Source organism: Diachasma alloeum, unplaced genomic scaffold, assembly GCF_001412515.2.
Source record: "Diachasma alloeum isolate Michigan unplaced genomic scaffold, Dall2.0 Dall_scaffold_00603, whole genome shotgun sequence".
In the NCBI taxonomy this organism is placed as follows: domain Eukaryota; kingdom Metazoa; phylum Arthropoda; class Insecta; order Hymenoptera; family Braconidae; genus Diachasma; species Diachasma alloeum.
Window position 1 is genome coordinate 612,483 of NW_021680735.1, and position 17,737 is coordinate 630,219.

At 37.8% G+C, this 17,737-nt stretch overlaps 3 protein-coding genes across 5 annotated transcripts in view; all 3 read left to right on the forward strand.

Annotated features, from left to right (window-relative positions):
- Positions 1–1,349, forward strand: part of LOC107043575 (LON peptidase N-terminal domain and RING finger protein 3) — a 47,427-nt gene extending 46,078 nt beyond the window's left edge. Inside the window, exon 9 of the mRNA XM_015265123.1 lies at positions 496–1,349. Within this exon, the coding sequence (XP_015120609.1) occupies positions 496–858 (363 nt within the window). The 3' untranslated portion in view covers positions 859–1,349. The remainder of the gene's footprint in view (positions 1–495) is intronic.
- A 3,606-nt stretch (positions 1,350–4,955) lies between these two features.
- On the forward strand, positions 4,956–7,843 carry LOC107043571. The gene is made up of 5 exons (XM_015265117.1): positions 4,956–5,039; positions 5,124–5,244; positions 5,369–5,517; positions 5,588–5,710; positions 6,839–7,843. The coding sequence occupies exons 1-5, from the start codon at positions 4,956–4,958 to the stop codon at positions 7,841–7,843; spliced, it is 1,482 nt and encodes a 493-aa protein (XP_015120603.1).
- A 2,453-nt stretch (positions 7,844–10,296) lies between these two features.
- LOC107043593 (circadian locomoter output cycles protein kaput) lies at positions 10,297–17,719 on the forward strand. 3 transcript variants are annotated; one of them, XM_015265147.1, is made up of 6 exons: positions 10,297–10,639; positions 10,743–10,824; positions 12,658–12,702; positions 13,335–13,486; positions 13,566–13,657; positions 15,711–17,719. In XM_015265147.1, exons 2-6 carry the CDS (start codon positions 10,784–10,786, stop codon positions 17,460–17,462), a joined length of 2,082 nt encoding a protein of 693 aa, XP_015120633.1. In that variant the 5' UTR covers positions 10,297–10,639; positions 10,743–10,783; the 3' UTR covers positions 17,463–17,719. The 3 variants fall into 3 exon arrangements, with proteins under 3 accessions (XP_015120633.1, XP_028982330.1, XP_028982331.1); XM_029126497.1 differs by having other exon boundaries at positions 10,297–10,824; positions 13,338–13,486; XM_029126498.1 differs by lacking the exons at positions 10,297–10,639; positions 10,743–10,824 and adding an exon at positions 11,009–11,037 and having other exon boundaries at positions 13,338–13,486.
- Positions 17,720–17,737: the final 18 nt, after the last annotated feature.

Sequence of the window (17,737 nt, forward strand, 5' to 3'; positions counted from 1 at the left end):
TAATCAAATAAACCCATTGAACCATCTTTATTTGCCTTCATTTTGAAGTGAAGTCATGGAAATTACAGAATTTATTTTAGAAAAAAGTCATATTAGGAAGAAATGTGATGAAACTACCAGAGAATAACTTCATGTAGCCCCTCATACGTATTATTTCGCTTTTGAAACAAAGTCTTCATGAAAATTCCTCAATATTCGATGACATGAAAATAATTAATCTTGAAATGAAATGAAAATAAGTAATCTTTGTGAAAAAAGATGATCATTGATTCCTCTGGATCAGGTATGGTTAAGAGAGCAACAATGGTGTCTCTTGAATAATCAAATAAACTATTATTCGCCTTCATTTTGAAGTGAACCCTAGAAATCACAGAATTTATTTATGAAACAAAGTCTTCATTAAAATTTCTCATTCTCCGGTGAAATGAAAGGAATTAACTTGTTCTAGTAGTTCACTTTATAAAAAAAAAACAATGATTGATTCCTCTGTATCAGGTATGGTTGAAAGGACAACAATGGTGGTCAACGGTATCCCCTCACCAACAAACCGAGATTCAACGAGTATTCGGCAAAATTCCAACCCCAGAGGACGAATGGTGGCGCCTGCCGGACGGTCCCTCGTGGACCTGGTGGATCCTCGCAATCCTTCCTTTCGGCCCACAACTTCAAGTTGGAATACTGGGTACAACAAGCCTAGAAAAACGACTGAGAGCCATCGAGAAAACCCTCAATCACATGGAGAAGAGACAGTTAACAATAACATCACCACCAGCTGAAGACAACACCACATCATCCAGCATCTGCAGCGATGGAAACGACATCACCCCCTCGACAGTCTCCATAGTCCACCACTCATGAACAATCAGCAATAAATAGTTTTTAAAACTACGAATGATGTCTTTTATACAACATTCACAATCTTCATTTCCGACTATCGATTAAGACGTTTGTACCACGATAATCAGACTGATAGTAAGTTCAATGACTTGTTTGATGGCTCTAGGCCATTTAATGTACCGAACCATTCAACTCTGGGAATAATCCACAATATTTAATGTTGAATACTGGTCTTAAAATTTTACGCACAAAAATACTATTGAACGAAAAAATTACGCTGAAGAAATGTTTTTATTCAATTTCTTGGTGTTTTTTTTTTATTTATGGAAAGTTAATTGTAAATTGTTGAATGGGCAATTGCAGTTTTAATTGTTAAACTTCACGTACGAATAAATTTCATAGAAAAATGTCGGGAATTCTCCAGAAAATTCCATTGGATTTCTGGTGATTTTGTGGAGGAAAATGTAATGGAATTTGATTTTTATATTCAACTTATTCTATTGAGATATATTTTCTACAGAAATTCCTCGGTTGAAATTTTTCAAGATTTTTTGGTCGATTTTTGGGAGAAGAAAGAAAAAATACAGTGAAAAAAACTTAGAGAATTCATGTCGAGGAATTCCTACAGAAAAAGCTACAGGGAAAGATCAAAATTGGAAATTTTCAATGAAACAACGTTCAGTAAATTTGTAATAGAATTTTCTATCGAATTTTCTAGGTTTTTCTATGAATTTTTTTCCCACTTAACCCCATTGAAATGTCTCCAGGAGGATTTTGAAATTGAAAACCAGAAAGTTTATATTTTTTTCGTATTTTTAGAATGTCAGTAGATGAATGTTTCGAATGGTACAAATTTTGAAAGACATATCCTGAGGAGGATTTTCAATTCTCCAAGGGACATTTCGCTTTCTGAAAAGGAAACACAAATCTGTTCTTCCATGATTACATATTCTACGTCTATCTGTATATAATATATATCTACATATATAATATATATACACACATTTCTATGTATACAATTACATGCGATCGATGAAATTACAGTAATCGTACGGCAATAATTCCAGAGGTGCAAAAATTTATGATGAACAAATGGAAATTGTTGTAATGGAAGATTTTTTTTCTCTGAGTGCTCACAGAAATTCAGCTTTCACGTTATCTATTGAAGGACAAATTGCAAAATTCCGCATAATGCTTAAAGGTTTAAGATTTGTAGGAGATAGAAACGAGGGACTATGATGCAATCATTAATATAAATTCCGTAACAATCAAGATGTTGATTGTAGGTAGCAATAGGTTCTTATGGGGTACCCATTGCCAAGTGAATACTGCATTATTTCTCGTCCTTGGATCTCGATTTTCAATGAACATTCTACGCAAAGTAGATGATCATTGAGAAAAGAGAAATGGGAAGGGAATATTCCTAGGGGAAAATGACTCCAAAATTTTTCACAGAGACAATTAACGGAAAAACTGAGCTTTATTGAGACGAAATCCAAAAACCCCTCACACACGAGGAAAATTGATAGATAAACCCAACGAATTTGATAAAAAATTGTATTAAATTTCTGTTTAAAAGTTTCTAATAGAAAGTATTTTACAGAAAAAACGAATTCCATCTTTCTGCGAAATTTGTGTTGAGACATTTTGTACAAGAATTCCTCGACATAAATTTTCCAAGTTCTTCTGCTCTATTTTTCTTCTTTCTTCATTGAAGAAATTGAACAGAAACACTTGGAAAATTGGACCCAAGGAATTTCTAGTTGTCAAGAAGTTTCTATATTTCCAAGTTGACTTAGCTCTGAGCTGACTATTCGAGGAATATCTCCGAATCCAATTTTGCTATGTCCTTCAGATCCCGAGATATTCCTTGAAAATGGTCCAATAGTAAAAAAAAACTTGAACTCGCAGATAAGCTTCGGAGTTTGTCAATAGAATCAGTCAAAAACTAATAGAAAGTTCAATAGAAATCAGAAAGAATTTTCCCGCAAATTCGCTGGGTTTTTCTATGAAATTTCTCTCTATGTGATCATTGAAATGTTCTGGCCTAAAAACATTGGACTCATCTTCTCCTACCACTTGAATCACTGGAACTCTTTCTCAGTCCCACTTAAACTAGACAATAGTCCGACCAAGTTGATGTGAATTGTTTCTTCGGTACAACGATTGTTGCTCGTGAGACGAGGACCTGTTTTACAAATTTTTCATACGATAAAAGAAACGTAAATATTTTTTTATTCAAAACTGATTCCATCTCTCTATATAAGACTTCGCGTATACGGTAGTGTATAGTATTTATTTTCACTGATTTTTCCAGAGTAACGGAGATAATGGTAAATTTGGGGGGGGGGGTAATTATGATGAAAGTTTGAAAACGTCATATCAATGATGCAATCAAATATTCACTAGTGACGTTTGTACACACGAATTAATATTTGGAGTTGAGCATTAAGATTTGTCATATCAGGCCTTGGAATTACTCCATTTGTGAATGATTAGCGTAATCAGAGATAAAAATTGCTGATTGGATTGATGCATGATTCATCGGGGAATTGCCAAATAATTTTCAATTCTCGCATTTCGCATTTACGCGAGATAATTTTTTCACGCAATATTTATAATGTTTGTTTGTCCTTCTTCGTGGCAAGTGACGACACTTGGGATATGTATTCACAAGTCTCTGACTATATTTCGTCCTTTTAAAATTGTCTTGACACTTTTATAAACGAATCATGCATTGTGATACTACTCTTTAGCTTTCCTTGTACATTTCATAATAAGAATATTGCGATACTATTTCTCCTGTACGATGCCATTATTATTTTTTCTCATTTTTACTTCAAACGTTTATATATTTATCTTCATTACTTCATATCGAACTGTTATAATAAAACATTGTCGAAGTCATTATTGATGTTTATTTTGTTAATTAAATCCTTTGGAGGAGAGGGGGGGGGGTGGAGCTGTTATTACTATACGAGGGAAACAATTAAATAATTAAATAATAATTAAAAAATTCGGAGGCACACGAACTTGAACTCGAAATATGTTCGGGAAACACACTGAGAAAAAAAAAGCTTTTTACCAAATGAATCATTTTTGTGGAGAAATAGCCATTCTCACACGGATAGAAATATTCAGTAAAAATTACGGAATAATTCACGTAATCCGTAATGTGGAATCGTTTTCCGGCAATTTTTATAGGAATGAAGGAGAAGAAATCTGAAACGTTCAGTGAATTCTCAGGTTCATCACCAAACAAAGTACGAAATTGTCACGTAAGTTTTCCCGAAGAAATAAAACCTTACAGAAACTTCCCGACTTTTTATGCTTCCAAAATCAAAAATTCTTGAACGTTCAATTTTTATGAAGCTGGTGAGTTATTTCTACGTTCCGTTCCGTAACATTTCTCAATCGTTGGGGAAAAATTGCGGAACGACTTGTTGTCCCCACAGCGGCGAGTCATCAGACTGGTGGTTAATTTTTACGGAACAAATCGTAGAATTATTTATTTTTAACGGAATTCGTCGCAAGAAAGATAACAATAAGTAATTCAGTATTCAATTGGTTGTTAGCATTATATGTTTAAGATGGAAAAATGGAATGTTTGACATTGTCTTGGATGAGATGAGCGTGAAACAGTTTGGAAAATGTGGTGATGGTGAAGAAAATAGAGAGCTAATTGAGAGAGCTATTGTAACTATTGCTATGAAGTAGTGTTATTGAGAGAGAATTGTGACTCCCCAAGCGTCGTTACCGTATTCTGCTATGCGAATGGCTTTCAGGCTTTCTAGTAGGGTTTGTTGCGGGTATTTGCATCGGATTTTGGTATTAGGAATGCGTTTGTGGCAGAGGTCTAGAATATGGTAAATCGTATAATTTACGTGGCGATTCGTACAATTTCAGTTCCGACTCACACTTTTTATTGAATTTTACTTCGCTCGCGGATTACGTTTCGACCCATAATTTTTACGTTTTTTTCTGGTAATTTTTGTTGAATTTTTCTCTCCGTGTAGGTAAACTGTCCGAAGATTTGAAATTCAATTTTTGAAGAAACAAATGATGTTGATAGTTCCATAATCTATTCATTTTGTTTAAATATTATTAACCTGGCCCAGATGTCACAAACATTTTTGGAGAAATATACAGTGGCTCCTGCGCCTAGTCGAGATTATTACGGTCTCAAAATCCAGGAAGACGAGGTTCATCAATTAAGTTGACTATCTATTCAATGATTATGACTATCCTCATGCTCTTGTTCATAAGAGTTGGATGTTTGATTGAAGGTTAAGCTGTTTCACTGGCCAATTCGTCAGAGACCTCATAAGGTTCCAATCACGAGGACCTCGAGTTTCAGTAACTGGACGAGGGATATGGTTTTGCAAAGTGAAATTGAACAGGTTTTTGGTATGAAAAAATACACAATTCCGATTCTCAGAGAAATTTGACTGGAAACAAGAAACGTTTTTTCTGTGAATATTCAATAATAGTTTACAAATAATTCATCTACCCGAAATCATCCATGGAATAGGCAACTCCTGGTTACAATACACCAACGACCTCATTGAGAAAAAGAAATCCTTGCTGACACTCCCCCGAAAAATCCTGAAAAATATTCTGACGTTCTTACCTGCGAAAGATATTTCCCAGTTATTTCTACTGTCTCGAGCATTCTACGAGGTAAATCACTTATTCCAAATTCCCATCACAAGCCATCCAACACATTCCCGGTATTGTGTTCTGTGAGTAGATCTTAAATAACGAAAGCACCTGGGAATTGATATTCAAAAAAGTTAAAGGAGAGGATTTTTATCTCGCGCAAAAGGGGTACGGCATGTCTTACGGGTGGAAGCAGCTACTGAAAGAAACTCAAGTAAGCTCAACTCAGTAAATTTTTATTGCAAAAAAAAATCTGCATCAAAGTAGTAACAAATCGGGAATTGATCTTATATTGCATATTGTATAGTTATTTTTGCTAAAAAATCGGCAATATCACATCATGCCCTTCTATCATACATAATTCATTGTTTATTTTATTTTATTACATTGAATAATATTTGTTGTCAACTAATTTTATCGGATTTGCAATTAGTTGAATGTTATCATCATCATTATTCTTATCCTTTTCGTCTATACAACCGATTCTCTTTCTTATGGTTCTATCTAGTCGCAGCGCTTCGATAAAACCTTAATAGAACAATTTATTTATACATACTAAAATGAATTTGAAAAATCACTTGAAGAAACCGTCAGAAAGCTCACTCTCAGGGAAACTCATGGAAAGTTGAAAATTTTCAGCAATTATCATAGAAAATCAGATCAGCCAATATACAGGGAGAGAAAAATTGACTACAAATTACACGAAAAACAACGTAAAAATTACGTTTCGAAACGTAATCCGCAAACGAAGTAAAATTCAATAAAAAGTGTGAGTCGGAACTGAAATTGCACGAAACGCCACGTAAATTCTATGATTTGTTCTGTAAAAATTAATCACCCGTCTGATGACTCACCGCTGTGGGGACAACAAATCGTTCCGTAATTTTTCCTCAACAATTGTGAATTTTTACAGACCAGAACGTGGAAATAACTCACCAGCTTCATAAAAGATGAACGTTCAAGAATTTTTTATTTTGGAGGCATAATAAGTCGGCAAGTTTCTGAAAGACTACTTCTTCGGGAAAAATTACGTGACAATTTCGTACTTTGTTCGGTGATGAACCTGAGAATTCATTGAACGTTTCAGATTTCTTCTCTTCCATTCCTATAAAAATTGCCGGAAAATGATTCCCCATTGCGGATTACGTGAATTGTTCCGTAATTTTTACTGAATATTTCTCTCCGTGTATATAGCTATGGTAATCATCATTTAACTTCGATTCAATGGCATCAAAACATTGTTTAATGCATCATTCAATCAATGCAGCCCCTATTTTCGTTTAGTCATCATATTCAGTTTAGCTGTCAGCCGTCAATAATCTGATCCCCTTCTGAATTCTAGGGCATCGAAATCAAGCCTCACATTCCCAAGACCCTGCGACCGAACAAGTCCCTATCTTCCCGCGGAGACCCTCCAAAATCCACCCAATCCCACCGAACAAAATCAGAATTCGACGTTAAAAAAATCTCGCTCTCAAGAAAAACAGCTCCACACCCTCTAAGCCTGCAAAACCTGCAATTGAACATCGAAAATGCTCCTGAAGACAAGCCGAAACTACTCCATAAAAACTCCAGGGAGATAAAGTTCCTGGGAGCTCCCTATGACGATCAATTGGAAAAGAATCAGACGTCCGTCAATATCCTGACTCTCCAGTCAACAGACCTTAGCACGAAACTCCGGGAGCCAGAGCCTGAGAGGCCGAAGAACTTCCGGGCGAGTCCTGCTCCGAGATCGACGTATCAATCAGGTGGAAATGGAGAGACAATTCCTCAGTCAAAGGTCTGGAATCGTAGGAAGGGGTCATCACCAAGTACATCATCATTATCATCACTGAGAACCAAGGAAACTCTTTTGGAAAATTCAGTTAAGACGAGTTTGAGTGATTTCAAGAAAACCAAGGACCTCTTCTCCTCTGAATTCGATTGGCTGACTGGACCAAGATCTCTAGATGCTCCTGGCGACGGTCTCAAGCCCTCCGACACCAACTGGATCGCGAAAACGGAAAAATTGACAGATGAGCATAAGTTCACTTCACCAATGAGTCAATTTAAAAGAGGGAAAGAGTCGATTTCGAAGGATTTGGAGCTGAAAAAGGGTTCGACTGATGATTCCAGACAGGATTGTAGTCCGAAATCCACGAAGACGTCAGTCAGCATCCAATCGGTGGGGCACGAGAGTCTGAGGTCCAAGAGTGGATTTCATCTGCTCAATTCTGAGTACTTAAAACGAGGGTTGGGTCTACAGCCGAGAGCAGCCGGTTCTAATTATTCTCTTCTCAGTAATAAATTGAAAAATCATAAGCTGAAAGGATCTGCCTCCTTTGGAACAAAATATTACGAAAAGTGAGAGATTGCTAATGCTTGACGTGGCGACTGCCAGCAAGAGAGTCTAAGAATAATTAAAAATGATTCCAAGACAGTAATTTATTTGAGAGAACAATTGTCTGGCAGAATTCTTAAATAAAATGATAAATAAATAATAAAATTTGTTGACTCGTCATCTTGAACCGTTAGACAACAGCATTTGGTCATTGAGTCGAGGTTGCCAATATCGAATTCATTGAGAACATTATTTTGAAATTCAACGCGTTGTCAAATAGCAATTTTCAAGCGATAAAAAATCTGAGGAACAAAGTCCGAATTTTGGAGGTGCTCATTTACATTTTCTTTAATTGATCAAGTAATCAATGAATACTCTGATTAATTAATGAATCGATGCTAACAATCGTTGATAATAACTCACCATTACATCGCCCATCCCAATTTACAGGAATCTCAATTTCTGACTTGAAATACTATAAACTCGCCTCATGCAGACACGGTGACAGGACTAAATAACCGCGTACAAAAACAACTCAGTACAATAGTTCATCATAAGACAAAGTCAAGACAGAAATTATATCGTGGTCCTTTTTGGGATCCGATGTCAGCCGCGTCCTCGTCGTGGGTCGTGGGTAACGCCAAGAGCTGGTAAGGCGTGAAATTTAATTGCCTTACCATGCTCGCGAATTTATAGAAACACTTACATCTAAATTAATTTCGTTAAAATTAATTGCCTTTTGAAGGAAGGTGGAGAAAAAGGGAGGTCCCGGTCATCTACCTGGTCAACCATATTATTATATTGTGTTGCACCAAAGAGTTTAAATTCACAAACTGGCAACCTGGTTTCAACTTGGTAAGAAAGGTGGAGACCCATTGGGAACATTGGGAACTGGAAGCACTGTGTTGAATCGTCGTGTGATGAATTGTCGGGGTGATGATCATTCATGTTACCGATAATAAGTTACCATTAAATCGCTCATCCTAATTTGCAGGAATCTCAATTTCTGACTTGAAATACTATAAGCTCGCCTCATGCAGACACAATTTAACGACTGAAAAATGGAGAAGATTACGACTCCTTTGGTGCCGCTATTTGACATATATTTTCCGTTCCATTTTTCCCCAGGAATAAGGAAAAAATAAAGGAAAAATTCACTCTCAATTAGTTTTTGGGATATAAGCATTTCAATGTTTATTTTTCAAGATACGAACATTTCCATAAAGCTTCGTATAGGTACTTGACATACCAATTCATGCACTCACATTCCCATACTTGAATTCAATGATTATATTTACAACAACAAACAACAAAACAACAGAACTCAGTTTTAATGGAAATGTTTTTGTTGAAGATTTTTTGATTGAATTTTTTTTCTGAAAAAATTGCAACAACAATCGCAAAAATTCAGTCAACAAAATCTGCAACAAAAGAATTTTCAGTCAAAAACGCATTCAACCAAGGCAGTGTCACTCTTGTAACCCTCGCGACCCTAGCCACTCCTTTTTTTTATGTGACCCTTGTGACCGTACCTTAAGTTGGAAGAGCACCTGATACATAATAATAAGAATAATACTGATAATAATAATATGTAATAATTATAAAAACTGGAAAATCAATTATTTGAAATTATAATAATTCTTTTCAGTAAAATATAATGATAGTTTTTTTTGTCACTTTTTTTGTGACGCTGTCGGAAAGAGATTGATATTTCATAGATTAACCAACACGGAGAGAAATGTTGTAAAACAAAAAATGCGACAATAATCGCAAAAATTCAGTCAACAAAATTTGCAACGAAAGAATTTCCAGTCAACAACGCATTCAACCAAGGCAGTGTCACCCTTCTAACCCTCGCGACTCCTTTTTGTTATGTGACCCTCGTGACCGTACCTTAAGTTGGAAGAGAACCTGATACATAATCGGAAGGTCCCGGGTTCAAATCGCAGTCTGGACTTTCGAATTTATTCAGGTATTTTGTCTTGTCAACTAATATTGAGAATTATCCTGCTTCCCCTCCTACCTACTCCAAAATCCTATCCAGCAATATCCAGTGACGCCACAAGATGTAGAACGCTATGTAAACCTCTGTCTTCTGTGAAGAATCTCTGTAATTCAGGAGAAATAACGGAGACGGAATTTTTTCATTACTTTTCCCCGCCCCCGGGACAGATTGTGCGCATTTTGTTAGAAATAAAACTTACTGTTACCGCGATTCAGTGATCATCCCCTGTTCACCGCGTTCACCAAAGTTCTCGAACCGCGCAAAAACGCGGGAATTTCGAACTGCGCCAGCAAAACCCTCGTCCACCTTCCAGTCTCGCTTCTGCGCAACTGCAATCCTAGCCTTTCTCGCGGGCAGGCGCAAACACCGGTGCATAGACGACACACAAATCCACATACTTACAAGATAGAAAATCATACCTGTATTCCGCGAACGTATCACCGTACCCTAACGGAACTACCGTATTATCAAACGAACTAGTAAACTTCTAGGGACTTGCGCAAAATCAACGTTATCAATTGGTCCAGTAAGTTCTGGTTCTAGTCGCGACAGCATTCGCTAGATTCTCGCGAACGAATTCGATGGTTTACCCTCTTGCACTCTGTCTGACCGTAGTGCTACAAGTGTCACAGCCTAATGTTAATAGTTCCACTATCTATTCCAATGAAATGCGCTTCACTTAGTTGCAGCAGTCGCGTTCAGCTGTTGTTTGATCAGTCGAAATAATGCGTGATACGAGGGTCAAATAGCGCCGAATAAAGTGACATGTGATGATAGTCCTTGAGTGACGTATTCTTTTGCTGAGTGAATATTAAAAGGTGAAATCATGCTGTCGTTGTCAATTGTCAATAGCCAGGGAGTCGGTCTTGGGACCTAGCCGCCATTATGATGATCACCTTCACTGATTCATTAATTACGCAGGGACTATTCATTTCGATTGAGAAAGTGGATCCCCTTGGATTATGGCCAGCTACACAAGCATGAGCTCCACACGGTATTCAGAGTGAGTTGGAAATCATTATCGCTTTGTTTGTTTTGGTTTCTAGCCTATCGTAGAGTGCTTTGTGTACTTTTTTGCCTGCGGCATAACGCGGGTTAATTTATTTTCGTCTATTTGTGCACGGGTACAGTGTGGGTTACGTAGCGCTTTCTCAGACCGCGCATTACATCAAAAGCAGCCGCTCCACTGCGTACACCCGCAGTTACGAATTATTAGGTATTTGGGGTCAATTTTGGGGGAGCAGAGGAACTAGATATTGCATTGCACACACAAAATATTTAATGAAAAACGTAGTGAATTCGCTAGACAATTCGATTGGATTTCTACTGAATTTTCTATTAGTTTCTGGAAGATTCTATCGAAATGGTCGATGGAAAATATTTTGTAGATAAAGTCAATGGAATTTTATTTTTTTATGCAACATACTCTATTGAGATATTTTGTATAGAATTCCCGCGGCTTCAATTTTTCAAGTTTTTTTCATTCTTCTTTCTTTTCTTTTCATTCAGGAAATCAAACAAAAAAATGCAGAAAATTCCAGACGAGGAAATTGTGCAGAAAATATCTCAATAGAATACGGTGGATAGAAATATCGAATTTGATTGACTTTTTCTATAGAATATTTTTATTGAACATTTTAATAGAATCGGCCGAAAACTGATGGAAAGTGCAATTGAAATCCAATAGAATTGTGTAGCGAAATAGCTAGGTTTTTCTATGAAATTTTTTCTTACTTGTGTATTTGTCGGATTTTTTAGTTCTTCAGTTTTGCCTTGAAAATTTTTAGAAACTGATAATACTTGATAGACAATAATATGGAGGAAGTCATCAATGAAAATCTGGAATTTTAGCTCATGGCAGCAAGCACACTGTCGGAAAAAGATTGATATTTCATAGATTAGCCAACAGGGAGAGAAATGTTCAGTAAAAATGACGGAACTCACAATTCGCTCACCGATTACGGAATTGACTCAGAAAAATTAAGTGACGGTATCGTAATTTTTCCAGGAGATTCAGGTAAAAATTACACGGAAAAAATATAATATTATTTTTTACTATGTGAACATAGTAATCGAGGACCACACTTGCCACACTTAAAATTTAGTGTTGAACATATAGTAAAAATTGCGAGTCGGTATAGTAGAAAGTGGTAGAATAAAAGTAAAATTTAATTTGTCTCGAGTAACAATTCGGTTAAGATAAATCAAATTTTGAAGTTGTTTCGTTATGGTCCTCGATTACCATGTTCGCATTGTAATTTTTAATTTTATATTCTCTCCGTATACGGAATGCTCTGGAAAAATTCCATGACAGTTCCGTAAAATTTCCTACAACCACATTGCGCTCCGGAATTACTGAAAATATACGCAATTTTTATTGAATATTTCTCTCCGTGAATAGCAATTTTTATGATTTTTAACAAGCGCCGCACCTCACCAGTATAAATATAAATATAACATAATGATGAATGTGACAGATCTAGGGAAAATCTGAAAAAAATCAAGAGTGATCTAGATCGTATACTTGAAGAAGTTCCGTGAGATTTTTTATATGTTCAGTGAATTGAAATTTTGATTATCAATTGCCTAAATTGTGATATCACACTACAATTAATGGTGATAATTTGAGGAGACACGGACGACAGTTTAAAAACCTTGAGGTTTTTATTTTAAGAACCCAGAGTACTGGATTTCCCAACCAAAATGCCTAGATTTCAGAGAAATGTCCAAGATATTTGCAAAGACAATTTGAATGACAGGTTCTATAAAAGCTATAGCTTTTGCTGCTTGGCTACAGAATTCATAGTTAAGATGTCCATCCATTTTAATGTTCCAGTGATACAATGGACGATGAAAATGACGACAAGGATGACACGAAACGGTGAGTCAGTATTACCTATTGATTCTGTGGAGTAATAAAGAGCTGAAACAATTTAAATCAACTCTGAATGCATGAGGAGTGATTATGAGAAAATGTGAGGAAAGCCTTTCTGTACACTGAGAGAAAAATATGATTCTTCTGACTATATTCCATCACCATCGCACCATGGTCAAAAAGTCCTCAACAATTTCTCATGGGTTACGGTAACTATGGCCGGAGAAGTGATTACTACAATGGAATGTAGTCATTGCTACTATTTTATTTAGTTCTACTCACGATAGATTTGTCGTGGTTACTTCCGAACTTTGGTTAATTTAACTGCATTTTGATTCGCAAAAATTACGCTTGTGAAGTTACTATAATGTTATGTGCCGCATACAAAAAAAAATCGTATCGTTCACCAAAACTGCCTCAACTATTTTCTTATAGTAAATCGAACTTCAGATTTTTCTCTCAGTGTAGCTAACAAAATTTTGCGCAAGAAAGGTCTTCTGCAATTTTTTGCTAAAACCACACATTACCGAGATCATTTTCTCATTATGTCGGGCATCTTTGTCCAGGATTTTCTCTATTCCGTAAATAATTCAATATTGAACGTCATGTGAATACAAGTTTTGATTTTCATGCGTCAGTAGGAAATCACGAAACCTCAGTGAGAAAAGACGACGGGACCAGTTCAACATGCTTGTCAATGAACTTGGAAATATGGTTAGTACTAACACGAGAAAAATGGACAAATCGACAGTGCTTAAATCCACGATACTATTCCTGAAGAACCACAATGGTTAGTATCAACATACAATGTATTCCATAATTTCCATAGTCCATTCAATACTGATTCTATCTTTCTACTCATTTTCAAGAAGTCGCAGTACGCTCAAGAGTCCACGAGATCCAAGAGGATTGGAAGCCTTCATTTCTTTCCAATGAAGAATTCACGCATCTTATTTTAGAGGTAAATACACTCAGTAATTACACAGACATTACACGGAGAAAAAAATTCTAGAATTTTTCTGGAGAAATTCAGACGAAAATTATCGTGCCGCCTGGTAAAGTGGGTTCAATTATCTAGCAACAGAAAAACGCCGGTGCTACATAGTAAAAATTCCGGTACCGCACAATTAAAAACTTGATCTGTTTTCTATTACACGATAAATTCCATGCAATTGTTAAAGATGAGTAAAAATTGTCATTCAACGTATCATCATATTAATTTTTTTTAACCTCTCCTCTATCTCCTCTCTCCCATATTAAGAGCAGAGTGCGCGGCAAACGTACGTGAAACGTTTGAAAGGCAAATGTATTTCTACAGCGTTATACACCTCATGGAGAGAAAATAAAGGGGATTTATTTTATTTCTTAACCGTTTCATTATAACATTGAGATGATGTTCGTGGTTGCGGAGGGCGGACCAAGAGTGCCGAAATCTAGCGAATATACGATCGGGTCCTAGAATTCTGGTGGATCACCGGAAAACTTTGTCAGCCAGTGTCATAATTTTTCTCGTATTCCTCGCAAAAATTCACTCTCTTCGATTTTACCATGCTGCACACGAATTTTTCCCCGCGTTAACCCTTCACATACAGCGTCGATACCATTCATCGACCCATAAACTTGTCCTATCGGCCGGGGTCAATGCATAGTATCGACCCTTTCCGTCAACAGTAAAAAATCATTTTCTCGAATTCTAGGAGACACATTGACATTTGGAAAAGATATTTGGAAAGTCACTGGAATTGTCTCTGCAGTGAACTAGTTTATTATATTTTTTTTCAATGCATTTATAATATTTTTTTCTATGAACGAAAGTTGCAGATGAAAATTTTACACACTGAGAGAAAAATCTGAAGTTCGATTTATAAGAAGATAATAGTTGAGGCATTTTGGTGAACGACACGATTTTTTTTGTATGCGGCACATAACATTATAGTAACTTCACAAGCGTAATTTTTGCAAATCAAAATGCAGTTAAACTAACCAAAGTTCAAAAGTAACCACAACAAATCTATCGTGAGCAGAACTGTAAAATAGTTGCAATGACTACATTCCATTGTAGTAATTACTTCTCCGGCCATAGTTACCGTAACCCATGAAAAATTGTTGAGGACTTTTTGACTATAATTCGATGGTGATGGAATATAGTCAGAAGAATTATATTTTTCTCTCAGTGCATCCAACCGATTTAATCATATTAAATCGTCGCGTTTATCGGCAACATTTCCTCCAAAAATTTTGAAATTTTTACTGAAAATACCTCAATGATCCTTCTATCGAATGGCAGAAGTTAAATTTCGATTTGTTGAATAATTTGTGTGTTATAAATAAATTTAGCATGTTCGAAGATCTCGGCAACCAATTGTCGGCAAATATTGAAATTGGTGTCAAAAATTAGGAAATTCTCTAGGAGTTTATTTCAGAGTTCAATACAGCCAATGCATTTTATTTCAATTTTTTTCGTTCGACTGTTTTCAAGTTATCGTTTATTGAATAACGGAGTTGACGCGTCATAAATCTCCCGGCCGTTGGGACAAGCCGCGTTATATGGGTGCCGTACGTGAGGGGTTAGTGCGAAAAAATGACTGGTGCAACAGTTCTTTTTCCTACTCTTCACGGTAGGGTAAACTGCCCAGTAGATGAACGCCTAAGAAAACCGCCCAGTAGATGGACGTTTGTTTTTTAGTAATTGAAAAAATAAATTGATCCAAAAAAAAATCGTCACTCAGGGGTTAAGAATCACAACAGTTAGTGAAAATTCAAAGCAACAATTCACATTTCAGTATTTTTTTGCGTAATTTCCTATCCAAAAGTAGCTCGTCCATCTATAGGGCAGTGTCCATCTACTGGGTAGCTTACCCTACATTTCGCCTGGAAAGACCATCCGAACCCATTTTACTGTGCGAGCACGATAATTTTTCTCGTATTTTTCTCTCCGTGTACTTCAGAATGCGTGTACGGCACGACAGTAGAAGAACCTTATTCAAGCTAACTCAATTGATGAATTTCCCCAGGCCCTGGACGGCTTCATAATAATCTTCTCCTCCAACGGTCGCATCTACTACGCCTCGGAGAGTGTCACCGCCCTCCTAGGCTACCTCCCCACGGACCTTGCCAACTCCACCATCTACGAGATAACCTACCAAGACGACCAGTCGCTCCTTTACAATATCCTCCTGAACCCGACCCCCCGCAACAGCCCCCCAAAATCCGACACCCAAGTGTCCTTCACCTGTCACATAAGACGCGGAAGCCTCGACTTGAGACAAAATGTCACCTACGAACGCGTCCACTTCGTCGGCTACTTCCGCTCTGACACCGACATCGAGACCCTAATGCCCCCCTCCCGTTACTCTGCCAATTCTCCGAACGACCCGAAGATGGTGTTCGTGGGGACCGGTCGTGTTCACACACCCCAGCTGATCCGCGAGGTATCTCTGATCGACTCGAATAAATCAGAATTCGTGTCGAAACACAGCCTAGAGTGGAAGTTCCTGTTCCTGGATCAACGAGCCTCTCCAATAATCGGTTACCTTCCCTTCGAGGTCCTAGGCACCTCGGGCTACGACTACTACCACGTGGACGACCTGGACAAAGTTGTCACCTCCCACAAGTCCCTCATGAGAAAGGGAGAAGGTACCTCCTGCTTCTACCGTTTCCTCACCAAAGGACAACAGTGGATCTGGCTCCAGACTCGTTTCTACATCGACTACAACCAGTGGAACTCCAAACCCGAGTTCATTGTCTGTACGCACACCGTTGTCAACTCATCGGAAGTAATAAAACAGCAGAAGAAGAGCAAAGATACGTCGCAAAATATTGACCCCCCATTAGTTACAGAGCATCAACAAACGCCGTGTGAAACCCCTCGTTCCACCTGGTCTCCGAAATCTCCGAAGACATCAAGATCAATGAGGAGCGTCTACGGCACTGACTCAGACACATCGATATCCGTTGGCTCAGTCAGCTCTCGAGTGTCAACGTCTACGACGCAATCCTTCAAGCTGAAGACCAATGCCAATGCTAACTCCAAATCAGCATCAATGCAGCAAAATCCGTCTCATCAGACGACATCGAGAAGTGTGGAAGGATGCTTGAGCTATGGCAATCGAGTCGGTGAACCTGTTCTGTCTGTTGTTCCTGCAGAATTCCTAACACCAGCCGCACCAACAGTGAGTTTAAATGTTCCTGGAATGCTGGTCAATCCATCGAGCATCGTTATGACGACTGCGTTGAGTCAGAATGAGGATGAATTGCAGAGGAAGCATGAGGAGTTGCAGCAGCTGATTGTCCATCAGCAGGAGGAGCTGAGGAGAGTTTCCGAGCAGTTGTTCATTGCTAGGTATGGCATCCTCTCACCGCTGATGAATGTCGGGGTCAATTATGGGGTTAATTCTCTTGGTGGCCGGGGGCAGGGGGGCGAGGGAGGAAATTTTGGGGGAGAAGCGGTGCAGGGAGTGAGTGGAGCTGTCACTATTCCTGTTACTGTACCAGTGTCGATTGTTCCTGTTGAGAGTTTTGAGAGGAGTACTGCAGTTTTTCCGATTACCTCTGTCGTAGAGGCTGGGGTTGCTGCACCTGTTCAGGGTCAGGGGGTGTTTATGCAGCAGAGAATGCAACAGCTGGGGAGGAATGAGGCGATGCATATGCAGGGGGTTCAGGAAACCGGACCGATTATGCCTTTTCAGATTTGCCAGCAGCCGGAGATCATTTATCATAGTGGGGAGAGGAGTAGTAATGGACAGTTTAGGCTACCGAGGATTTAGAGAGGTAATTCAGAGAGCCTGAGAAAGGTTTATGATACACTGTTGGAAAAAAATTGAAATTTCATGGACAGTTGACTGCTAATTTTCAGGACAGTGAGACTGAATGCGATTTAGGAGGGAAAATAATGAAATTTCACGTTTTACTGGAAATTTCTGTAAAATTCCAGAATGTTAAGCAGCATAAGGACGAGAACTCCTTAATTTATTTGAAATTCCAATCTAATATTAATATTCAGTGCCAAATTACATTGAATTTTCAGTGAAATTTGAAATTT